The sequence below is a fragment of the Pempheris klunzingeri genome, chromosome 12, assembly GCF_042242105.1.
Source record: "Pempheris klunzingeri isolate RE-2024b chromosome 12, fPemKlu1.hap1, whole genome shotgun sequence".
NCBI lineage: Eukaryota > Metazoa > Chordata > Actinopteri > Acropomatiformes > Pempheridae > Pempheris > Pempheris klunzingeri.
The window spans coordinates 15,597,776-15,620,905 of NC_092023.1; the positions used below are offsets into that span (position 1 = coordinate 15,597,776).

The following is a 23,130-nucleotide window of genomic DNA, read 5'->3' on the forward strand; positions in this document are numbered from 1 at the left end:
CTGCATTACCCAATTAATAGAAGCTTATTGCAGGCATTTCCACGGTGGCAAGGTCTCGCCTTCTTTGGTTTCATTAGCAACGTCTTAGAAAGATATTTAAAGTTGACCTTACTGTTGATTAGCCATGTTTTCAAGTCCAGAATGTGACTGGAAGAGAAGTCAGCAGCAGCTTCTGCTTACTGTCTCAGTCTAATTACTACTCATCGAGTCCCTCCAACACGGAAGCGTCAAGGAAAGGAACATTTACTGATTGTCAAAACCACATCTGAAAATGTATTTAAAAAAGCCATGAGCTACATTGTGATTAAATGCAAAATAGGAGGAACAGTGGTGTTTATCTTACTCAATAACATATTGAAATTTTCATTTATCTGCTTTAAGTAAATTGTGGTGGCATTTTGACAGTAAATGTCTGAGCACCTGGTCTGAATTTTGCATATTCATATGTTCTTTCCTGGCTGTTGTTTAGTTAAATTTAGAAATGCTGGAGGAACTGAAAGGTACATTGGAGGAGTCTGAAGAGGAGTAAGAGAGGAGGAGGAGGCAGCAGAGAGACGGGGAAGCAGAGAAACTGTAGTCTGATCAGAGATTCTCTAATTGGAGACAATAATTGTCCTTCTGGCAGTGGAGTCACTCAGAGCGTCCTATATGGAGTGCGTAAGCAGTTACATGTATTTGTCTTTGCGCTGGTCTTTGCACTCAAGTTCCTGTTGCCAGGCTGCTGGTTGCCATAGATGCTGTTAGTGTTTTATAGCCGATGGAGTGAGACAGTATGATGTGTTGACTCTTCGCCCTCAGTGCTCTCTTGTCCATTAACTTTAGATTAAAGTGCTCTCTTTCTCCGTTGTCCTCTACATCATGTGTGGGCTTCATAGTGAATTCAGTTTATTGTGTGTTTAAAGGACAGCTTAACATTTAATCCACTTTCTGAGTTAGTAATCTACATAATTAAATATTTTTTTCATACTGTACTATCAATTTATTCTGGTTCAGTTTTTTTGTGTGGAAATTGCAACGGCACTTCCATAGAACATCATGCTGACTTGGATCAGAATTGAGCAAACAAGAAACCAAGAGGATGCAAAAGAGCAGTACTGGTGTTTTACAGACGAGCACTGTGTGTTTGGGGAAAATAAATACAAGTAAAAAATACATTTTGGGTGAAACATGACCCTGTGTAGACATATGTACTGTTCTGATAAATATTGATGGCAAAATGAAAAAAAAAGTCAGTGTCAGTAATAGTAAGGTAACTGAATCCATGTTTCTGTGAAGGAAGAAGCTAAAATGTGGGGTTAAGATCCCACTCAGAGTCCAGTTCCACATAGGCCTTCCAGTTTTGTCATGGCATTTCTCCCCCAGGGAACGGTTTATTACAGTTAATCTTTTTTTCAGTCTGACCGATGTTTATGTATGTTTATGTATCATGCAGAGTGGGTGTCTGCAGCTTTTCTTACCAGCCACAGACGACAGACGATTTGATTTGACTAATGAATTCCTCCTCTCATGTTGTGGTGTTAATCAGTGCAATCAATGCCTCTCTGTTTAGAATCATTACTGTTGGCTGCCCATCATGAAGCATGAAGAAAAATGATGTTGTTATATTTTAGCATTAATGGGTTCTACTTATGTGGTACTTGTGTAGGACGCACACACAGAAGGGAAGATGAGAACAACAGCTTTTATGAAAGCGTATAGAAGGTGAACAGGGCTTTGTCTGTGATTCCTAACTGTCGCACCAGAACAGAGGTGCACAAAATACAAACACGGACACACACAAACACACACACACACAGCCAAGACCAAATGCCCTGAGGAAAAAGCTTTGGTTCAGATGTTAAACTTCTAATAAGTACCAGGTCTAAGAGTCTATTCACCTGTACATCATGCTGCTATATGTGTGTTTTAGAGTGTGTGCGAAGCAATTGAGGACGTATTCTTGTGTTTGCTCTGGACTACAAAGTGCTTTTAGTTACAAAGGAAGCCTCAGTCGAGTAGAAAAATGCAAATCACTCTCCGGTTTCCATAGACAGCCTCAGGAGGAAGCCTCACGAACACAGATGGCGGACGGAGTTTAACAATAGAGAGAAATTATACCTCATGCGGCGGCTCACTGACCGGGTCACAAAGCACTGAATACAATGTTTAGCCTCAGAGTGGAAATATAATTATATGAATATCATTACACCTTCCAATGTAATCTAGTTCTTAATGAACACAAAGTGAGATAATTTGGGTTTTAGTATGAAATCATGCATGCGCACGCACGCACGCACGCACGCACGCGCACACACACACACACACACACACACACACACACACACACACACACATATATTCTAAACTTTTTTTTAGAAATGACTCACAATCACTTATGTGAATGTTGCAGTACAAATGACATATCAAGCCAAAAAACACAATTAAATGATCATTATGACATGGTGAACCCTCTACTGGGGCTCAGTAAAGCCATGTAAGTCTGTTTGGAACTGCCAGGGGGACAAAAGATTGTAATAAATAAATAAATACAAGCTCACAGTGGTTATAGGTTTAGGTTAGGTGTAGCAATTCGCACCCAGATTGATACAGCCAATGTGGCTATTTACATGTAAATTGTAAAAAGATTTACAAAATACTGTTTACTAAGACCTGTGATGGAAATTTAACTTCTGTCTCTTCCTGTTACATATATTCCATTTCAAAATCCATGTTCATTTATCCTTCCTTCTGCAAAGTCATAATTCTGAGTGGTTAAAGTTGAGATATGAGAATGGTCATTCTGAATTCAGAGCCTTAATTTAACAAACAGTTTAAACCCACTCACCACTAAAACAATCAATACACAGACTTCATTGTGTTATGCAAACTGCTCTCTCCACGGACATACCTCATTATTGTTTTGCTTGTGCACAGTCTCTCATTTAATCCCCACAAGCAATTTGGCTTCCACTCCCTCTTAAACAGCAGAGTTGCCTTATATTCAGCCTGATATTTGTTCAGGTATAAGAAATGAAGTTTGGTTCAGTTGAGATTCAGTCTAATCTGCTTCCTAAACAAATCAACATCGCTGCAGCAGGACTGCCTCCACTTCTGGATGAATTTCTTGTGCGAGCAGCTAATTGGACTGAGGTTGTTCAGCACTCAAGGAATTAGCTGCACGTTTGGTTTGTTACATTTAGATGTTTGTGAAACTGAAACATGCAGTTGCAACATAACATGCAGTTTAGACAGAGGCAGCTTATATAAACTGTGCTCTGCATGAAAAATGAAGAATATTTCCTTATGAAAACATCATAATACGTTACGTACACACTAAAATGGTGAAGGAATACTTGTTTTTTCTTAAATTGTGATTTTGTGGCAAAGGGAGGTAACATCTCTTCAAATCCTTCATCAACACCACCAGTGTCTTGACTCCATTAGGGGGATATTCCTTATATTGCTACATTGCCTCATATTGCTACCACGTTTAAAATAATGACACCTCAATGGGGTCTGATCGCCCAAAACTCTGTAACTTCAACTTGCAAACATCATACACAAACATATGTGTGAACATAATTCAGGTAGTGATTACATTCGTAACGCAAGTATGAAAACAGTTTAGTGATATGCAAACATAACTTCAAGGAGACTGAGTTGTTTATTGAGAAATTCATGAAACCATAGGAGAAAAAAGTTTTCATGACTCTTACTGGAATCTTCACTGTTAATATCAACCTAAGAAAGTGAATGTTTCCAACAAGTGCTGATTTTCAAGACACTCATCATCAGGTGTCAAGTTCAGACTGAAAAGTTCACTCGCTGAGCTGATGGAAGCCTTCAGCTAGTTGAAAGCTGTGTCAAAGAGTTGACCTTCATCATGATGTGTTAAATGTTTCTTTACCTCCAAACCTCCAAATCCTACTGGGCAGGTCTGCCTCACTATCTGGACGTGGTCCAGTTTTGCTCCGTCCTCCGCACAGCTTCATGTGTTTCAGAAGCGGAGCATTTGCCTGGATTATTAGTTATTTCAATCAGCTTTTTTTTATTTGGTAATTTTTCCTTGATATTTGTGCTTCTAATATGAGCAAAACAGACTACGTTTCTTTTTTTTTTTGTCTTTTCAATGTGTTTCTTGTTGGCGTTTGCTACGTTATTGAGCTGTTGTTGACACACAGCAGGATGAAGTGAAAGTGTTTCTCCACTTTTGAGACACACCTCTTGTTGTGTTAACCAGTTATCGTCTAGCATGGTGCCATGTATTATAAAATAATTTTGATATTGTAGTGGTACAAAATATGAATAGACTGTGTGTTAATTGCAATGTTTAACATAACTTCAAGACTTCAAGACTTCAGTAGTTTTGAGAAATATAGTTGGGGAAAGTTCACAAATAAGAGAGAATGTCTTTAGAAAATGGGCTAGCCTCCTCAGAGGACAGCATAGGCCTCATATAACAGCCAAAGACAACAGGAGACTCCCAAGAGTGAATGAAGGGGAATTGGCCAGAAAATTCCTGAGTAGACACAATCATTTTCTGCAGACTCATGAAAAGAACTTTCTAGAACGTGGGAAGAGATTCAGGAAGGAGAGTTTTAAAAGGAGAGTTTAGATGGCAGAGAAGACAGTTGTGGTTGTGGGACCTGCTTGGGTTCATTGTTGTATTTGCCTATCTGTACACATTAAACGGGATCAGCTGCCAGAGGGCGCTTTGCAGCCGGAATGTGATACAGAAGCTCTCAGTGGGAATTAGCCTGAAAAGTTGGAACATTGAATCTCTAGTGTGTTAAACATTTGATTTACCAAGTAAGCTCAAGTGAGTCTGAGTTGAAATTGCAGTATTTGAATTTGGAAAACTTTCCAAATACACAAATATGGTGTTTACATTTTTTTTCCCCAAAAATTCAGGCCCTCAAAAGCATGCTTACACTATTTTCATGTAGGGACCCACCTGCAGCAACTCTGCAATCGTCCACAGTGTATACTCAAAGTTCTGCAGAAACAGTGTTTGTGTGTGCATCCAGTTTATGAAAAGCTTCTTAGAGCAGGATTAGGATCATCATTGTCCATTGGCTTATAATAGGACAAGGATTATGTTAGTACAAAGATATGTTTACTAACACATCCCAGAACTCGCACACCCACACTGGCCGTGTATGCAGGAATGGAGCTTAAAGAATCGGGGCACCAACATCATCTTCACAATTTAAATCCAAAACGTTCTTCAGTGGTTTAGCTTTGATCCTTGCAAGATTTTCTACATGTAGAGCACGGTGTCAGCTGTGATGACACGATTATATGATGAGTTTAGTGTGTGAGGCTAAGAGATGATCTATAGCAAGATGGGTACTTCTCTGTTTTGTTTAGGCAACTAAGAGCACTTGGCTAAGGTTAAAAGAGAATGCAGTCTTCATTAAATATTGAAAACCACCAAGACACAAGGAAAGTGTTTAACCAAAACCACCAGCATTCCCCACCCTTAACAAAGTGCTTTATTAGCCTAAACCTACCAATGTGTTGGATGCTGTACATAAACCTAAGACTTCCATGTCCTGCACACTCCCCATCCATCTTGATTAATTGGAAAAAAAGAAACATATTTATCTATACTTATACTTATCCATATCCATACTTAAACACACACACACACACACAAAGGATGAAGGACTCAAATCACTGGTTGAGGTGTAGAGTCATTGACGAGTAAAATAACCCATTCCCACCTTGAGTGAACATTGGCCATCAGTCACAGTGACAACTGCGAGCACATTGGTAGGACAGCAGCAGAAACAAAGAGACAGACAAACAGGAAGAGAGATGGTTGAGGCTAGTGAAAAAGGAGGAGGAAAAAGGAAGAGGGGGGTATATTATTTCAGACGGCTGGCCTGCGGCGCTTCCCGGTAAAAATCCTAAACAGAACAGACAGACAAACGCAACCGTATAAAACCATCTCAACCACCATATGGCTCCGGGGAGATGTCCTTGCTGTGTCCCTCACAAACCCTCCCAGCCCTCCCTCCCTCTGTCTCTCCATTCCTCCCTCCATGACCAAACCCCCTTCCTGTCTCTCTCATTTCGGTGTTTTTGAAGTTTGCTGGTGGCAGCGCGGTGCTGCTGAATTCCTCTCTGAACACCGGCACCTTCAAGCTAATCTGGATCTCCGATGGTGACAGCGGTCACCTGGGCCGCGCTGATAGCAGCAAAGTATCATTAACATTTACCGTATCTCATGTTTTTAAATTTTGGATAGTCAACGAGCAGTAAACACAACTTAAATTCCACAGAGGAGACAGTTTTCGTCTCCGTCAGCCTGTTTGTCATGTTCGTCACGCAAAAAATACTGTTTCCATTAGCAGCATGTGATGTCTAAAAATAATTTCTATGCAACACATTCATCTGCATACAATACAGCTAAAGATAGAGAGAAAACTAGTCTGCATACAAGTTTAGGAATGAATTTTATTCCAAATCCAAACCTTGCAGTGCTTTTCAAATTCTTCATAGCTTCCTTATTGTGTAATTGTTCATGTGTGTGTATCTATCTATCTATCTATCTATCTATATATTTTGTAAATTACTAGATTCTCCAGAATCTGACAAATTGGTAGCTGTTAAAAGGTCTCCCTTTCATATTGTACTTGTGCATAAACATGCTCATGCTCAGCCAAAACACTGAGCCAGTGCTAGCTAGTTGAGTGCATTTAGTTTTAGCTAAATTGTGATGAGCTATTGAGCCCATCAAGTTTATGTTGCATTTTTGGACAATTTACGATTTTTATGTTTTAATTTTTAATTTAAGTTTGTTCATGTGTTTGGTTTCATTGCTCCAGAGCTCTGACTTAATCTAAAACTCATTGTGAAGTAAAAGGTTTTACAGTAAGTACCCCTGTTATATACTACATGGTGTAGCTATATACTAACAAGTTGGCCAGCTTGTTAATGTGACTGCAGAAGACAAGTCTCTGTGGACACGGTGGCTTGTTGAGGTCTGTGTGTGCATGAATGTGTGAGTGTGTGTCCCCGTCGAGTCCCTTTGATTTGTTTACACAGTGGCCATCCACACCCAGCCATGCTCGTCCACATTAAACCTCTTCTACTAATCTGCCACTTCGATTAATGCCAGCTAAATAAGGGACACACAAACCCACATAAGCGCAGACAGCATCAACGAACACAGATAAACACAAAAAACAGACACCTACACAATTGCTTTGGCATTCACTGGTCCAGACATGCTAATCTCTCCAACTGCAGAGTGGAGTGTGTGGTAGCCAAAGACTGAGCAATCAGAGCACAACATCACCTCTGCAGAAGTCAGGAAATCTAACAGTGGCAGTTCTTTTAAAAGAAAAGGAAAGAAAAGAAAAGACAGGAGAGGAGGCTTTCTGTTGCCACTAAAGTGGTGTAACATTGTAAGCTTCTTTATTTCAAATTTAGTTTGCTTTTTGTATCTATGTCTAATATTGCCTACTTATTGTCTTAATAAATGGCTTTTGGTTCGATAATTTTGACACAATCTTTCGTTGAAATTAACTTAAGCACCTTTACTCATCATCTAGCAGTTGAAATTAGACTATAACAGACCTCGGGAAACCATTTACAGCAGCATAATTAGCTGCAGAAGCCAGCTTATTGGATGCAGTGCAATGCTGGCAAGTCCTAAACAAACAAAACAGCCTTAAAACTTAAATTTTAATCAAGCTCTCTTCATTATGCCGCGGATCTTCAGCCTCCTGTAATTCAGAGTGGAGTATCTCGGCGTGTAATTCCTTAATGAGTGTAGGGAAAAAATGACACAATATGTTAATTGCCTCATGCAAGAGGAGCACAAACATCTAATTTAAGAAAAATTAATGTGAGAGGGGGAGCTGCTGTAATAGCAGTAAAGACAGCAGAGGTCAGGAGACACTGTCAGCCAATGGCAAACTTTACACGCATCAGTGTAATCTGCTCAGAGTGAAGCCTGTCTGAGTATTCAGGAGCGACAGGATGAACTCTGGCACCACTGCAAAGTGCTGAAAGTCTTTAGGACAACTTATCCATAAAGAGGTGTGGCAACATCTGTCTGCGATGTGAATTTAAAACAAGCTCCAGCAAAGCGGATGAATAAACAAACTGAGAGAAGCAAAGTTTTATAGAGAAACAGATGGACGGGAAGTGCAGAGAGGTTTTAGTGTGTTTATCCTCGACGAGGCAGTGAATCAGTAAAACATGGGAGTCGTTGACTTTTGCTATGTGTTGCTCGTGGATTCAAATATATTAAATATATATACTTAATATAAATTGTAAGTATCGGTCATATACAATTCAGTGTTTTTCTGTGCAATATTCCTGATATATTTTTGGGTTGCTTCTGTCTTAACTGTCTTCTTTGATTTATCAAAGAGTATTTTAACTTCTCTGTAAAATTTCTTTTTTAAATGAGCTCTATAGATATGCATATGGCATATATATTATATCATATTCAAGGAATCGGTCTTAATAGATCAACATCAACAAATCAACCTACTTTGTTGGACTGATCATATTTGAAACCACCCTATTTTCACTACTTTGTAACCATAACGCATGTAAAATATTTAGCAGGATCAGAAAAGAGAACGAGAAAAGAGCAACTTGGCAGCAGCTGTAAATCTGTTTTTTGCTTACGAGTTCGCTGCAGTGATGGAGAGGTGTGCTGAAGAGGGCGGTGAAACAGCCTTTCAGCCTGGTGTTAACTTACTCCTTTAGGACCTGTCACTTTGATGGCATGAGTCTGCTATTTTTGAATTCAATGGTGCGTTACTCTGTACATTGGCCTTAGACCATTCTCATTCCCAAGGGCGTCAAATACCGCCGCTTTGTCCCCCCCCTTTGGGTGTTTGACCCCCTGGGATGAGAACAGGTTGGTGGCCCATAAGGTCAAAGCAGATCCAGCCAAGGCACAAACATTAAGGATATATGATTGAAATTGAGAATAACAGCAATTCGAGTGACACAGACAAATATCTGTTATGATATGTAATGTGTGTGATATGTGATATACATACTATGTGTTTTGTTGTGTAGTGACGCAGCACTTTTGGTTCACACCAGACTTTAAGGTTTAGTTCTGTAGGTGCTTTTTGCTCAACTATACAAAAATTCATACACATTTATAAAACAAGGCCCTACTTTGCTGACAAGGCCAGAAAAAGTTTTACGTTTCAATTAGTTATTTGATGTGATAGGTTCAAGGTAGGCGAGAAGAGAATGATGAAAAATGTATCTGGAGGCGTTAACAGGGAGGAGAGGACCTCAATCTTGTCCTGGCTGGCTGTCTTTCCAGCTTTTCATTTGTCTTTTGACTTATTTATCCAGTCGAGAGGCAATATTAGCTGTGGTGGATTCAAAATGTAGCCTCAGATCACACACACACACACACACACACACACACAGTCTTCAGAGGGGCAACCCTATTAGGGAAAACCAGAGACATCTTGCGCAGCCTGTCTCTGCGCATCAGCATTAGAATTTCAAAGTAGCTTTTGATTGTTTGATCTCATATCCAAAATGATTGTTGGTTATAAAAAGGAGTATGAGGAAAAAGCAATTAACATAAAGCTGTGGTTCTATTAATATCCAGATTTCTCTGTAGTCTTGTGGCTGGTTGTGATCCATAATTAACAGTGAAAAGATCCCATTTTCACCTTCTGCCGTGGTTCCCCACTAGACCTGCTCTCTGGAGAGCAGAGAGGAGAAGAGAGCAACAAACCGATGATTCTTCAGACTACACGCTGCATCAAAACTAGAAAGAGCTACTTTACTCTCTAATATTATGACACGACAGAACAGATATTGACACTTTGCGATATATCAGCGCAAAGATTATTTTTAGTTTGAGCTAAAGGCAGCTGTAACTGTTGATAAACCCTGATGATTCGAACAGGTGGATCGTGTCATCAAGCTGTGCTGCTCAGCTGAAAGAGGACAGAACTGTCGTATTAAGAGACTTTGCCCCTAAGCTGTGACACAGACCACCTGCCAGGGTGATGTTGCATTGATGTGTTTAAATTGTGTCACAAAACTAGTGTTGTGCTTCACTATACGGTGAATAGCACATGGTGAAGACCGCATGTTTCTTTGTCTGTGGGACTACGGACTCCTTTCCCCAGTGTCCCCCAGTTTCACAGATAGGTGTGAAATCACCCCCGCACCCAGCTCCACAGTCACCATTGGCCGGAGGGGGGACACATGATTTTACGACCTCAGGCAAACAAAACCAGTTCACCCCCACTGAACTGTCTCTTTCCCATTGTCTTCTCCTGGAGGAGAGACCCAGCTCTCTTCCCCGGACCTCTCCCCTGAAGAGGAGAGGAGCTAAGCTCAGCTACGCTCTGTCTCAGTGTGGCCTGTACAGGAGCAGCCACCTCCTTCATGGTAGCGACACAAGGTCCTGCCTGAAGTAAACAGATCAGCTGCCAGCTGATAACCAGAGCAGACTACAGGGCACACCAGCAAGTTAGCACAGAGCTGCTAAATAACAGGAACAAAGGAGCGACCGGATTCCTCCAGCCTGCAACCACACAGCAACGGACAAGAACCACACCTTTCCTCCAGCAACAGGCTGAGAAAGCAGCATCCTCAAGGACACTTCTTCTCCCCTTTAAGGACTGGTAACAAACTCTAACTGGGCATAATTAGCATAGCATTACTGCATACATGGTTTACCCCTGTTAATGTATTGACTTGCTTTAATGTTCATTGAGTTTGATTATTGTGATGTGTTGTAGTTACTGTGCAGCCATTAAGTTTAGTTGATGTTAGTTGTTCACACAGACACAAGGTCTACTAACCATCCTTTCTTAACCTGCACCTTTATCTACACACACACACAGTTTTCAACAGGCCACTGAGGGACAAAGCTAAGCTAACAGCACTTAGCCCCACACCCCAGGGGGGCTGGCCATCACCATTTGGGCTCTCCCCCACCTTTGTGTGCCCATCTCACATTCCTCAGCCTTATCACACACACACACACACACACACACACACACACACACACACACACACACACACACACACACACACACACACACACACACACACACACACACACACACACACACACACACTCTTCCTATTATTTGTTAGTTTAGTCATAGAGACTTAGTTAGATTGTTTGATTGATTTTGCTCTGTTTTAATAATTGTTTTAATACCTGCTGTCTTCTTTAATGTTGTACAAGGGTGAATACTGCCAACCTCTACACTATCAAGAACTCCAAAATCCTTCAGCTAGCTATCAATGTGGTAATTTTGGTAGTAATTATTAAATTAATTATAAAACATAATTCCAAATTGATAGTTTAGTATTTTCACGAGACTAAATCAATTAAAACGGCTGTCTTTTCCTCGTTTTTCAAGGTGGTGCCCCAATCGAGGTGGACTTTATTCAAAGTTCATTTATTTTAATAATTATTAATTATCTTTGATAATTATTAATTATTTCTGATAGCCAAATTGAACTTTACCACTTGTTAAATCACAACACTAGTTTGAACTACTTTTAGTCATGCCTTTGAAGCAGCTGCAGTCACAGCTATTATCGCGTTCATGCCATATTGTAAAGATTTCAAATTTATCAAGTGACTACAAGGCTGGGAGTGAGGGTAATAAACATAATTATACATGTTCAGGTTTTCCTCTTCTTCCAATTTCACCGACACAGCCGTGAATGCAGCTGAAACGTCTGACTTAGTTCAAAATGCTAATTTGGCACTAAATACAAGTTGTACCTGTAATTGAAGGTTTTAAAATAATCAACAACAACAGGGACACCTGATAGCACATTTTGCAGTTTGCTTAATGTGGGGAATCTTTTCAGGATCGAGGTAAAAATACAATACATTGTGCAGCTGTATTTGGAGCAACAGAGAAAAGCCGCACACAATCGGGAAATCTGACACACAAGCTGATCAATAAAAAGCACCTGTATATTACGACAACAATATCTATATATTAGGTAAATGTGAGTGCATTGACCATCTCTGGCCCGAGCGTCTGAGGTACCTGACAACCGCAGTTTATCTCCATAATAATCAGGCCAACACTAAATACATCAACACAAGGAGATGAGAAAAACACAGCATTCAGCTCCATTGATTAGCATTGTTAATTTCTTGCTCGGTAGTGCAAGGTAAGTGAGGCTGCAGCCTGCCGAAGAGGCAACAGTCTGCAGAACAGGGAGCAGGGACTGGTGATAAAGTTACAAGGAAGCAATGAAGCTAAGAAAATAAAAGGTTCTTTATCTCTGAATGCATCTCTGGGTCTCTATCACTGTATATCTTCTATCATTAATGACACAGTGGTAAATAGAGGTTTATGTAAACTATAAGCTTCAGTTGCTTTATCCTCTAAAGACAAACAACCACCAATAGCGACAATGTATTTAAGCAACAATTGTTTGCCCTGTTCAAACAAGAAAAACTTTCACTTGTCTTCAAACATGACATGTATGAGCAATATCTGATTTGCCAGCTGTATGGATGTAGTTTGATTAAAATAAACCTATGTGTGAAACCAACCAGTGTTTTACTGGTCTTTGGTGTTGAGGGTCACCCAAATTTTATTTACAGCACATCCACTCCACCTCCTCCAAAAAGCAGTCTACACATCATCAGCAGTGTGTTCAGCTAACTTTAAGGTGGCGTATTCAGCACAAAGATAAGGTGTAGCGTGGGTTTTCATTAACAATGTGCCCCAGATAGCAGGAAATTGAAATTCCTCCATTGCTACAATCTACCTGCCAAGATCGATGTGTGGTTTTAAGGTGCTTTCATACAATTATAGGACTGAAACAAAGATAATGGCCTTTTGTCACAGCCTGCTGTCATCTCATTGTTTTTCTATAGAACGTTCATCACTGAACAAGTGCAGAGTAGAGGCTGATTAACCTTTGAGTTCAGTAGCGAAGTATAAAATCCAAGTGGCATTCAGCGCACAAAGTAGGTTTTGGCGTCTTTACTGTCTTCATCGGAAAACAATGGCTCACGCTAGCGTATCAAAACTCTGCCGCTGATTAGATGTGGCGACTGAGTTGTTTGTGCAGCATTATAACGATGCCACAATACTTCCAACTCTGCTAATCACAGAGAACACTCATTGCATTCATAACCAAAGTTAATTTACAAATTTACATTTACAGTTAAGTACTGTATTGTGGCGACAGTTAAAGGTCCCACGTTCTGCTCATTTAAAAAAATCATCCTTATATTTGGAGGTCCTTCTACAACAAGTTTACAGGATTTAATATTCACAAAACACATTATTTTTCTTATAGGCAGCATGACTGCTGCATCTGTTTTCAGCCTGTGTCTGAATGATCGATTTTAGAAGAATAGAGCTCTGGAAATCTGCTACTTCGCTTTTGCCTTCAACATCTTCAGCGTGAACTGATGATGAAAAAACAATAGCGGGGGGGAGCCAAGAGGTTTTCAGTGGGCGGGGACAGTCGGCCTGCTGAGGTGCTGGAGGAGATCACATGACCAACAGCTCATGCGCTAAACATGTGCGAAAACGCTCCGTTTAGATTTGGCTCCCCTCATGATGTCATAAGTGGAGCCAAATCTAAACGGAACGTTTTCGCACATGTTCACTGAAAGACGTTGCAGGAGAAAAAGAGAGAGGACAGTCTTTAGTCATAGTTTGGTGGTCTGTAGGCACACCAGGGACACATATTTACATTGAAACAACATTAAAAAGTGCATTTTGCATAATATGGAACCTTTAAAGATGATAACTACATTAAAAGCCAAACGCTTTGTGAAGGAAATACATTTGAAGATATTTTTTGGGTAATTGTGAACCATATCTGTATCGGTTTAAAGAAAAATAAATAAAAAGTAAATTGGTTGGGCTACTCTTTCCCTTTCTCTCCTCCCTACTTGTTCCTCTTTTTCCAGTCCCTACATTTGTATAATCTTGTTCCACAACCAGAAGCTAAAACTGGTTTTAATTCAGCAGCCAGGAGCAAAGGTTGTGTGAATATAAACATCAATACAAGAGACAATGACATCAGACCTTGTTAGAAGAAAAATCTGACATTTTGAACATTTGTCTGCTTTTTGCCTGCAACAGGCAGTGTTCCTGTTTTAGTGAAAGGGCTTCTCTGCTCACACTTGGCTCATTAACATAGTTTGAATTGTGGCTCACATGCCTCCAGCAGTTGAATTCAGTGATGACATTTTTAGGGTAGCTAAAGGACACGTCCAGAAAGAGTTCCCTGTAATGTAACAACTGGCGAAGAAAATTAAGTTCGTTTTTGAAATGTCATGGTCTCCCTCTCAGGTTGGCTGAGTACCATTACTTAGTAAAATCTATTACATATTTTCTAGTTTTTCTTTGAGCTGCCCTAAAGTGAAATATCACACTTTGAAGGCATTTTACTTGCTTCCTTCGTGCCATTTTAGATGAATTAATTATGTGATGGAAAAAAAGAAACAACAACTGATAGGGCATTCACTGTAGATAATGATGAGAAGAATGTGAAGTTTAATCACCTACAGTGATGATTTCTCCCTCAAAGGCAGAGGTTTCCATTTATTAGATCCTCTGTTACATAAAGGGAGAGATGGTTCAAAAAAAGCAGCCTGGGTAAATAAACCAACAGTGCAGTAAATGCAGCATTGCGGTTCTGCTGTGATATGAGACTGGCTCTCATAAATAATGTAGCTGAGTGTTGGCTGGCCTGGTAGCAGCCGGGACACTGCTCCTCACACTGGGGGAACCAGGCTAAACAAACATCTTGCTGCTGAGGTCACAGGTGGCGAAACACACACCACAGTGCAGGTATCAATCACGCCACTGGAAACATGCAAACCATAACATGCACGCCTGCAAAGAACTGAATAAAGCATGTTCAGATGTGGAGAGAACATGTAAACACGAGACTACAAGACATATGACCTTTATATTAGACTAATCGTTCCAGTTTTTGTTTGTTTAAACCTGGATGAAATCATGTTTGGGCCATTTGCCTTTTTTTTCCATCTCAATATCTGGTTCTTTATCTTAAATCTAAATGCTAAATTCTCCACTATGTTCACCAGCTAGTTGCTAACCTTGTCTGTCTGCTGTTTGGTGCATAGCAGGTAGTTTACATCCAGTATTTTAAAGCTTTTTGACTAAAAACAACCACCTGCTGCAGCTGAAAATAATCCTGATAAGAGCTGTGAGACCGAAACACAACAGTAAAGCTGCGAGCACTAAAACCCAAACCCAAAGTACTACAGAGACAGGCAGTCGAGATAATTCACAATGTGTTCATCACTATGAATGACCGTTTTCACTTTACATGTTTCATATCATTTAAAATATTGATTGGAACAGCTTTCATCAGATTAATCATCAAATAGTAATCAATTAGTAAAAGTTTTAGTTTAGTCATTATTTTTCAATGCAAATTCCAGGAATTTGTCCATTTATTTTGAGTGATAGAAACAAATATAAACTGAAAATCAGTAACATACCTTTAAAGCAACCTCCAATCTGAATCAATTTTTCAGTAAAAATATGTCCCAACCAAAATCCTGTAGACTATTTCTTTGATTTTATATTGTATATACATACCAGGCGGTGAAGACCCGTCACAGTGATAAAATAAGTGAACTTCTGTCACTGAGCAAAAAAAAGTTCTCACCACTTCAATTAGGAGGATTACAAATCCTCCTAATTGATTCCTTTTGAGAGACCATAAAAGTAACATATCATGTCACTGACATTTAGATACTGAAACTTAATTTGCACATGAAAGCGGCAATGTTTTCTGCATAATGGCAGAATAGCAGCACTGGCAGGAGGGGCGACCAGAAACCAACAAGTGTATTTAGGCGCTATGGTTCCCCACGGAACGTGTGTGGATTACACCAATAAAAACAGACTATTATCATTGCTGCTCATAAGCCACACTGATTCCTCCCTGATGACTCAAACACATAACATTGAAAAAAAAAATGTGTGAAAACATTATACAAGTGAAAAACAGACCACTGGTTATTACTGAAAAGAAAATGGATCCAAATCAAGTTAAACAGTGGAGCTGGTGAATTGATTTGGGGTGTAAATGTTTTGTTTTTCGTGTTGTTTGTGTGTGCATGCATGGGAGGGGTCAGGAGTAAATATGAAATGATGTGGCATCTGTTGAGGCTTTAAGTGATATATCACTCCATTCCACTTCGTTTAGCATCACTTCGTCTGAGTTAATTGGTTCATGAGGAGCACTAATTAAGGGGGATGGCCTTGTTTATTGTCACGGCGACGCTCATTAAGCGGGGAGAGCTTTTTTTTTTTTTCTTTCTTTCAAGACTGGTGACATTAACCCCCCCTTCTCAACAGTGGGTGGGGGGATGCGTCAGTGTACATTTTTACTTTATTCTACAATGTGGCAGCTGCATCCAACAGCTTAAGTGTAGCAGAGTGAAGCGCACACACAGCTCGACAACAATCCACATGTCCTGTTTACGCACACTGGCACATGCATATATATATATATATATATATATATATATATACACACACAACCATAAGCAAGATGATTATGTGCCTTACCTCTCTGCGTCGTGAGGCCCAGCAGGTTTGTTTGACTTTCCAAACCACAGCAGCGACCAGTAACAAGGACAGGAAACAGCTGGAGAGAGGAGGGGGGGGGGGTACAGGATTGGTCAGTCAATCTCTCAATCAATCATTCAATGATTCCTTTGTTGTGCCGCAACAAAAGTATACAAAAAATGGTCAGGTCAGGCAGAACGAGATGGTACAACTACCTGACCTGATGCACCACTCTGGATGCTTCTGATTGCACTATAGCCCCAAAAGCAGTCGTTTAACATTGGAAATCTACAGATGCATCTTAGTTGTACTTACATTGATTAAATGTGAATCTGATGCATTACATCTATAAGATACTTAATCCGACACTCCTTGTTTTCTGAGAATAGACACCGACTGCAGAACTGCAGAACCAGGCATGTTTCAATTCAGTTTTGTCACTGAACTAAAGTTAATTAGCGACAGCTCTCCTGTGATGTCTGTGAAGCGGTGAAAGCGACGGTTAGCACTGATGCTAGCAGGACGTTTTGAACCGCGTTCTCGCTAATAAGGGAAAGGAGAAATAAATTTTGTTTGCATCGAAATTAAGCAAATCTGTGGATTTTGTCAACCTCTGTGTCTGAATTCAAATTCAGTTGCACCGCTGTGCCCAAATATGTTTTAAGATTCGAAACACTCAAAGTTTGATTTGGGTATGTAGTGAAATGCTGCACTGGAGAGCCTAGCCCAATGTTAATTATGTGATAAGATATTTTTTCATATTCCAAAAACATCTGTGGTCAATTTATTTTTTCTGATCACTCACTCACTCAGGTTTCCAGAGCTCATCTGTGGACTATGTTGAGCTTCAAAACAGCAGATTGCTGGTAATCAATGGGGAGCCTGAAGGAAAGTTTTTTTTTTTTTTCAAGGGGTGTTCCAGTGAATCAGTATTGCAGCTATGTAAACTTGTGTCTGTGCCATTTCTCTGCACTCAGCCTGTGTCTGAGAATCCACCCGAAACATCTTGACAATTTCAAATTAATCAGACAACCATTTTGTTCCCCCTGAACTATTAGCCTCAGTGGACAAGGTGCAGCAAGCAAAAGTCCAAATTTGACCAAAATATATACATAATTATTGGTGCATGAACACAAAAATCTCCACACAAAAAATATCTATCTAATCTATCTATACTCTCACTGTACAGCTGAACCATCCACTACATCAACACGTTCAAACTTTTAGGTGGGCAAGTCAAAAAGGTAAGGAGGCTCCTCGGAGTTCTTTTGGTTTAAATTTGACATTTAATAACATGTCGTAGGAATTATTGTGTCACAGTCCAATAATAAGGCATTATGAGATGCTACTATCTACAGCAAGAAAAAGCATGAATGTTAATAGCATGTTTTCATGTTGAAAGCATCCTTTGTAGTTGTGTTTCTTTACATCTAAAACCATTATGCAATTATTGGGTAATTTCTCTGCATTATATAACTCTACTCAGGGCCAGTATCTGCAGATAACATGATTTAAATAACAATGCATTTCATGCTTGTTGTAGTCTTTGTACTTAAAAAAAACAGCTTCAGGTGCAAAAAAAGAAAAGAAAAAAAAAAAATCACACAACCACAATACAATCACAGAGCAGCATCTTCACACTAATTTGCTGCCTTCCAGCTCCACTTTTCGAAGAGCAAAGTCGAAAAAGGAGCCAGAAATTCTTGGGAAATGTGTGGTGAGATACAAAACCGCGGTGACCACAGGCAGCCGGGGATTTTAGGACAGCAAAGGGCAGCAAGAGGTCAACGAGCGACATGATGCTCTCTAACAAAGAACAAGAACAAGACACACACTCGCACATACACACTCAGCCTTAAAGTTCAATGTCTGGAGGGCAAAGTTATCTGGCCAAACACAAAGCTCCTCTCTCAAGCAGAACTTCTGACAAGAACTCAAAACAAGCGCACCCAAAGACCTAACAACAGGAAGTCCCTGAGAAAGTGCTGAGGACAGCAGCTCCGAAACAATCCTCCTCTGTCATCTGACTGTGTGTGTTTGTGTGTGTGTGTGCGCGCGCGCATGAGTGTGTGTGCACATGTGTTGGTGTGTGCGCACGTCCAATGTGTCTTCGTGTGTCTCTGTGTGAGGATGACAGCATTGTAAAGGGTATTAGTGCTGTAATGAGCATGACATTTTCAGACCCAGTCTGCTGAAGAGGCTGCAGTCTTGGCCTCTTCAGTCCACAGGCCGACCTCTCAGCTGCATTCACACACATCACAGCCAGGAAATCCCCTCCAGTGATGAGGCAAAGATGCTCATTGCTGCTGCTGGATCAAAACCATCCGGTTTCCTGACTCCAACTGTGGGCTTTTTCAAGATGATGATGATGATGATGAGGACGATAAACAGTTTACATCCACGAAGCTTGAGAACGCTCGATAATGTGGACATGTGGTGTGCGATGATTCAACCCAGTGTAACCTTCATCACAGCTGACCATAACGTCTCCTGGTTTTATTGTAAACACATCTGCAGTGTAGAGATGAAGGGCTTCAGCTTCTGGTTGTGGCTATCTTTGTGCTCAGGGCTGCCGACATTGCAATAAATCTTGCAATAAATGTTTTATGATAGTTGTTGTTGGAGTTAAAAATCAATATCGTTGTTCAAAAGTATGAACACACTTGTCATTCTTGGTGGTGTCTTATTCTTGTAATGTTTTTGTGGTTTGAACACTTTATCCATGTTTTTATATATTGTTTAGTCCGTCTCTTCTGCTTTCTCCGTCTTCTTTCTTTTTTACATCTACAAGGCACTTTGCAACCGCTGCTTTGAAAAGTAAAAGTTTATGTACTGACTCACTATCACTTAATGAATGGTTATCTATGATAGTTGTTTCTTTGACAACAGCTGGCTATTAGAGACTGTCCTCCCACCAAAATGACAGCATGACCCATGATTGTCAGAAATCAACGAGGAAGCATGCAGAAATATTCATCCTGCTTTCTTTGCTGGTCAGCAGCAAAGAATAGAGCAGGGTATAGAGATGCTAATAAAGCAGGGTAGGCTTTAGGACAGGGCTATCTTCTGACTAACCAGAGGCGGGTCATACCTAAACTGACCAATCAGAGGTGGGGTCTTTGCAGCATATAAGGGGGGTGGTAGAAATAGCAATGATACTAATACTAATACTACTATTATTACTATTACTGCTAATACTACTACTACTATTAATTCTACTACTATCAATAATGATATGATAGTAATCATCGTCATCATCATCATTTGGTTATTTATTATTTAAGTCACACAAATGATGTTGAAAATGCGTGTCAGTTTAGAAGATATGGACAAACAATGTATTTTGTAATTTAATATGGAGGCTATAATGGACAGCAAAAAATAGTTACAGTATATGTTACCGGTTACCTGATCTTAATTTCATTGTTTATTCATTTTCCAGATCGTTTAATGCTACTTTGCAATGTCTATTTTTCACAAGCGCAATATAAATGAAATAGTATTTTCAAAATACTTTTGCTTGTGCTACTACCCCTTTTGCACCTTCATGGGCTCACCAGGCCAGACACCACGTATGCCAGGACCGACACTGCACTGAATATTCCCCAGAACAATTAAAGCAAAGACAAATACGCTCAGTAACTCTACAGCAATGATTTTCCATCTTCCAAATGTACCTTCTAAAAATCCTCCACTGGCTGGGATTCAAATCCAATCAGGTCCAAGATTCCCTATTCAGCCTGTATTACCTCAGCTCACCATTAATGGGCCACAGGGCCCAGGCTTAGCCATCTAACCAATGGGGCGGAGTGGCTAATTGTCGCTATTACCAAGGCATTAGGGAGAAGGAAGAAAGGGGGGGGGAGAGACTGGAAATGTACTGTGGGTTTGTTAACACTTCACTGAGCCTCCTGATAGGTTTAGGTTTAAGACTGTTCAGCCACAGGTAATAGCAATCGCAGTGATTAAACAACCAGGGAATGTGAGCAAGAGCGAGTCTGGGTGCATGTGAGAGTGTGTGCATAATCGCGAGAATGTGTGTGAGGTTGTGTTTTTTGAGTAGTGTGGCTTGGTTTAAACAAATAAAAAAAAAAAAAAACCAAAAGCACAGCACGTAACACACACACGTACACACACACACACATGTATGCAGGAGAAGGCAGTGAAACATCTGAACCCCAGCGGGCAGAGTGAAAAATCAATAAGCTATTCGTTGAACATGAGCCACAGATAGCACATAATCGGAAACAGCTTTCCATCTGCACAACCAGCAGCTAAACTCCGAGTGCAGAGACAGGCCACACAGAGGCCTCCGGTCCTGACGGAGAAGCTTCCCGTAACCTTTTTAACATTTAAACTTTTATCTGTCTTCTTTGCCGCCAGGATCATTCTTTTTCTCGCTACTTTTTTTTTTTTTTTTTTTAACCATTGTGTTTTCATTTCAGCAAATTGAAGTGAAGTGAAGTGAAGCTTGCCTGTGAACCAGCTGGCTATTTTACATATCCAAACATCGTAAAATAAACCCCACTCCATAGGGCTGCTTCCTAAATTTTCAATTTGGAAGCCCTGAATCAATTTTCAACTTTTCCCCCTGTAGTCATTGTCCACAGACCGACACAGGAAAATACTAGAGCAAGGCTGCAAAGTTTTACGAGCCTAGTTTTGTATTAAAGTTGCATCAGTAAACTTAAGGGTGGATGACGTGACCTTATCTAGCACAAGTTGAGTGACGCTTAACTTTGTCAAACAACCCATTATTTTTGAAAGTAAAAGATGATGAGACCAATGGTGTACTATCTACAACACTGGACTGAACATTTCTTTCATTTGTGAAGTCTTCGTTTGAGGTTTGTAATCACATACTTATTATTTTGTTTTTCTGTGTAGCTGTAGTACTTAGTTGCCATACAGAAAAGTTTTTCTCTGGTAATCTGTACCCGTGATACTGTGAAGTTCTTCGCTGGAAATTGTAATTCTGCCAACTCCTGCTACCTCTGTCTAATCTGGTGCATGTTTGTCTGCCCAGAAAGTGGAATCCTGCCTCATTCATTTACTTTTTCTTTGTGTTTTTTTCACATCTGAGTGTTTTTCTCTTCTTTTTGGTGGAAGTGTTTTTCCTTATTCGAGTCAATGGTCTGAAGACAGATGGTGTTGTATCATAGCTTTCTGGAACGGATGAATTCAAGCTGTATAAATATAAAAGTATATCAGTTGACTTGTTTGGTTCGACTTGAATTAGAGTCGATTTGCCTAATTCTCATTCATGTAGAGTCATAGGTATGTATAACCACCAAAACAGAAAAAAAAAGTCCAAACACACCGTGGTGTGGCTAAGTGGTCAAGAAATGGATGTTGCTCTTGCAGAAAACAGAGTTGCAAACTTAATGTGTATAGGAGCTAATTTAACTCATCTCTCCTGCTCCTCTGTGCATAAGTTTAAACAAATAGAGCAACTCCCAAACCTGACAAAGTGCAGGCTAATGAAGGATATTGAAACAAAGACTAAAATCTGTGCAGAGAATCCTGGTGGAAGTGAGCGTTGATAGGGATGGTCATTTGAAATGAAGAGGGTGAGCTCGGGGAGTCTTATGAGCCTCTTTGTGCTGAGCGGCTTCACCACTGTTTTGGGAAAGAGAGAGAGAGAGAGAGAAAGAGATAGAGAGAGAGAGAGAGAGAGAAAGAATGAGAGAAACTGATTGCTAATCAAGCGAGCGAGAGCTGGGAGTAATTGGACAAAGCTCAACTGCACTGTCACCAATTAGTATTTGAGACTGTGGAGAGCGGAGACATAAATGCTGTTTAATTATGGCCATTTTCCCTTTTACTCTCCTTCATTTAAGAGATGAGAAAGAATACATGAGGAGGACGGATGGAGGGAGGGGAGAGACGTCCACATCTTTGTAGAGGGAGATTTCACAGCTTATCAGGGAGACACAGGAAGTAGATACTTTAAGCAGCTGGGCCTAATTTTCTGAAAAAAAGAACATCTATATATTATTTATTTAATAAACACACTGTTCTTTGGGCAATTACACTTTTTGCACATGCTCACTATGAACATTTAGAATTAGCAGTGACCACTTTGCAGATATAGATTCAATGCAAAGGTAATACTTCCTTCATACGTATTTGCTTGATGACAGACACGATGTCAGCCAATCGATAGACGATACGCATGGATCTCTACTTTCACTCATTCTACTTCTGTCTCTCTTCTTTTCCTTCCCAGTGCCAGTCTGCATCTCATCACGGTGCCTTCTGCCTACAGGCTACCTCCACACACACACACACACACACACACACACACACCACATACACTCACTCACACACACACAATGGGAGTCATGACTCAGGCTCTTTGGCACTCCGGCTCCAAACCGCATCAGCATAGTGGAGCCAAAAGAAATACACATACTCACACAAACCCATGTAGTGTAGCTATGTACTATGCCAAGTGTCCATCTCTGACACACAACCTGTAGTTTATGTGCACATGAAAACAAAAATCCTGAGAAGACAGAACAGGAAAAATAAAGTGTATTTACTGTAGTACAGTCCAGTTTGATTTTTTTGTGGAATTTAC

At 40.2% G+C, this 23,130-nt stretch overlaps 1 protein-coding gene across 1 annotated transcript in view; it reads right to left on the reverse strand.

Moving 5' to 3' along the window:
- atrnl1a (attractin-like 1a) overlaps positions 1–23,130 on the reverse strand; it is a 239,981-nt gene that overhangs the window by 73,850 nt on the left and 143,001 nt on the right. Inside the window, exon 26 of the mRNA XM_070840582.1 lies at positions 16,548–16,626. Within this exon, the coding sequence (XP_070696683.1) occupies positions 16,548–16,626 (79 nt within the window). The remainder of the gene's footprint in view (positions 1–16,547; positions 16,627–23,130) is intronic.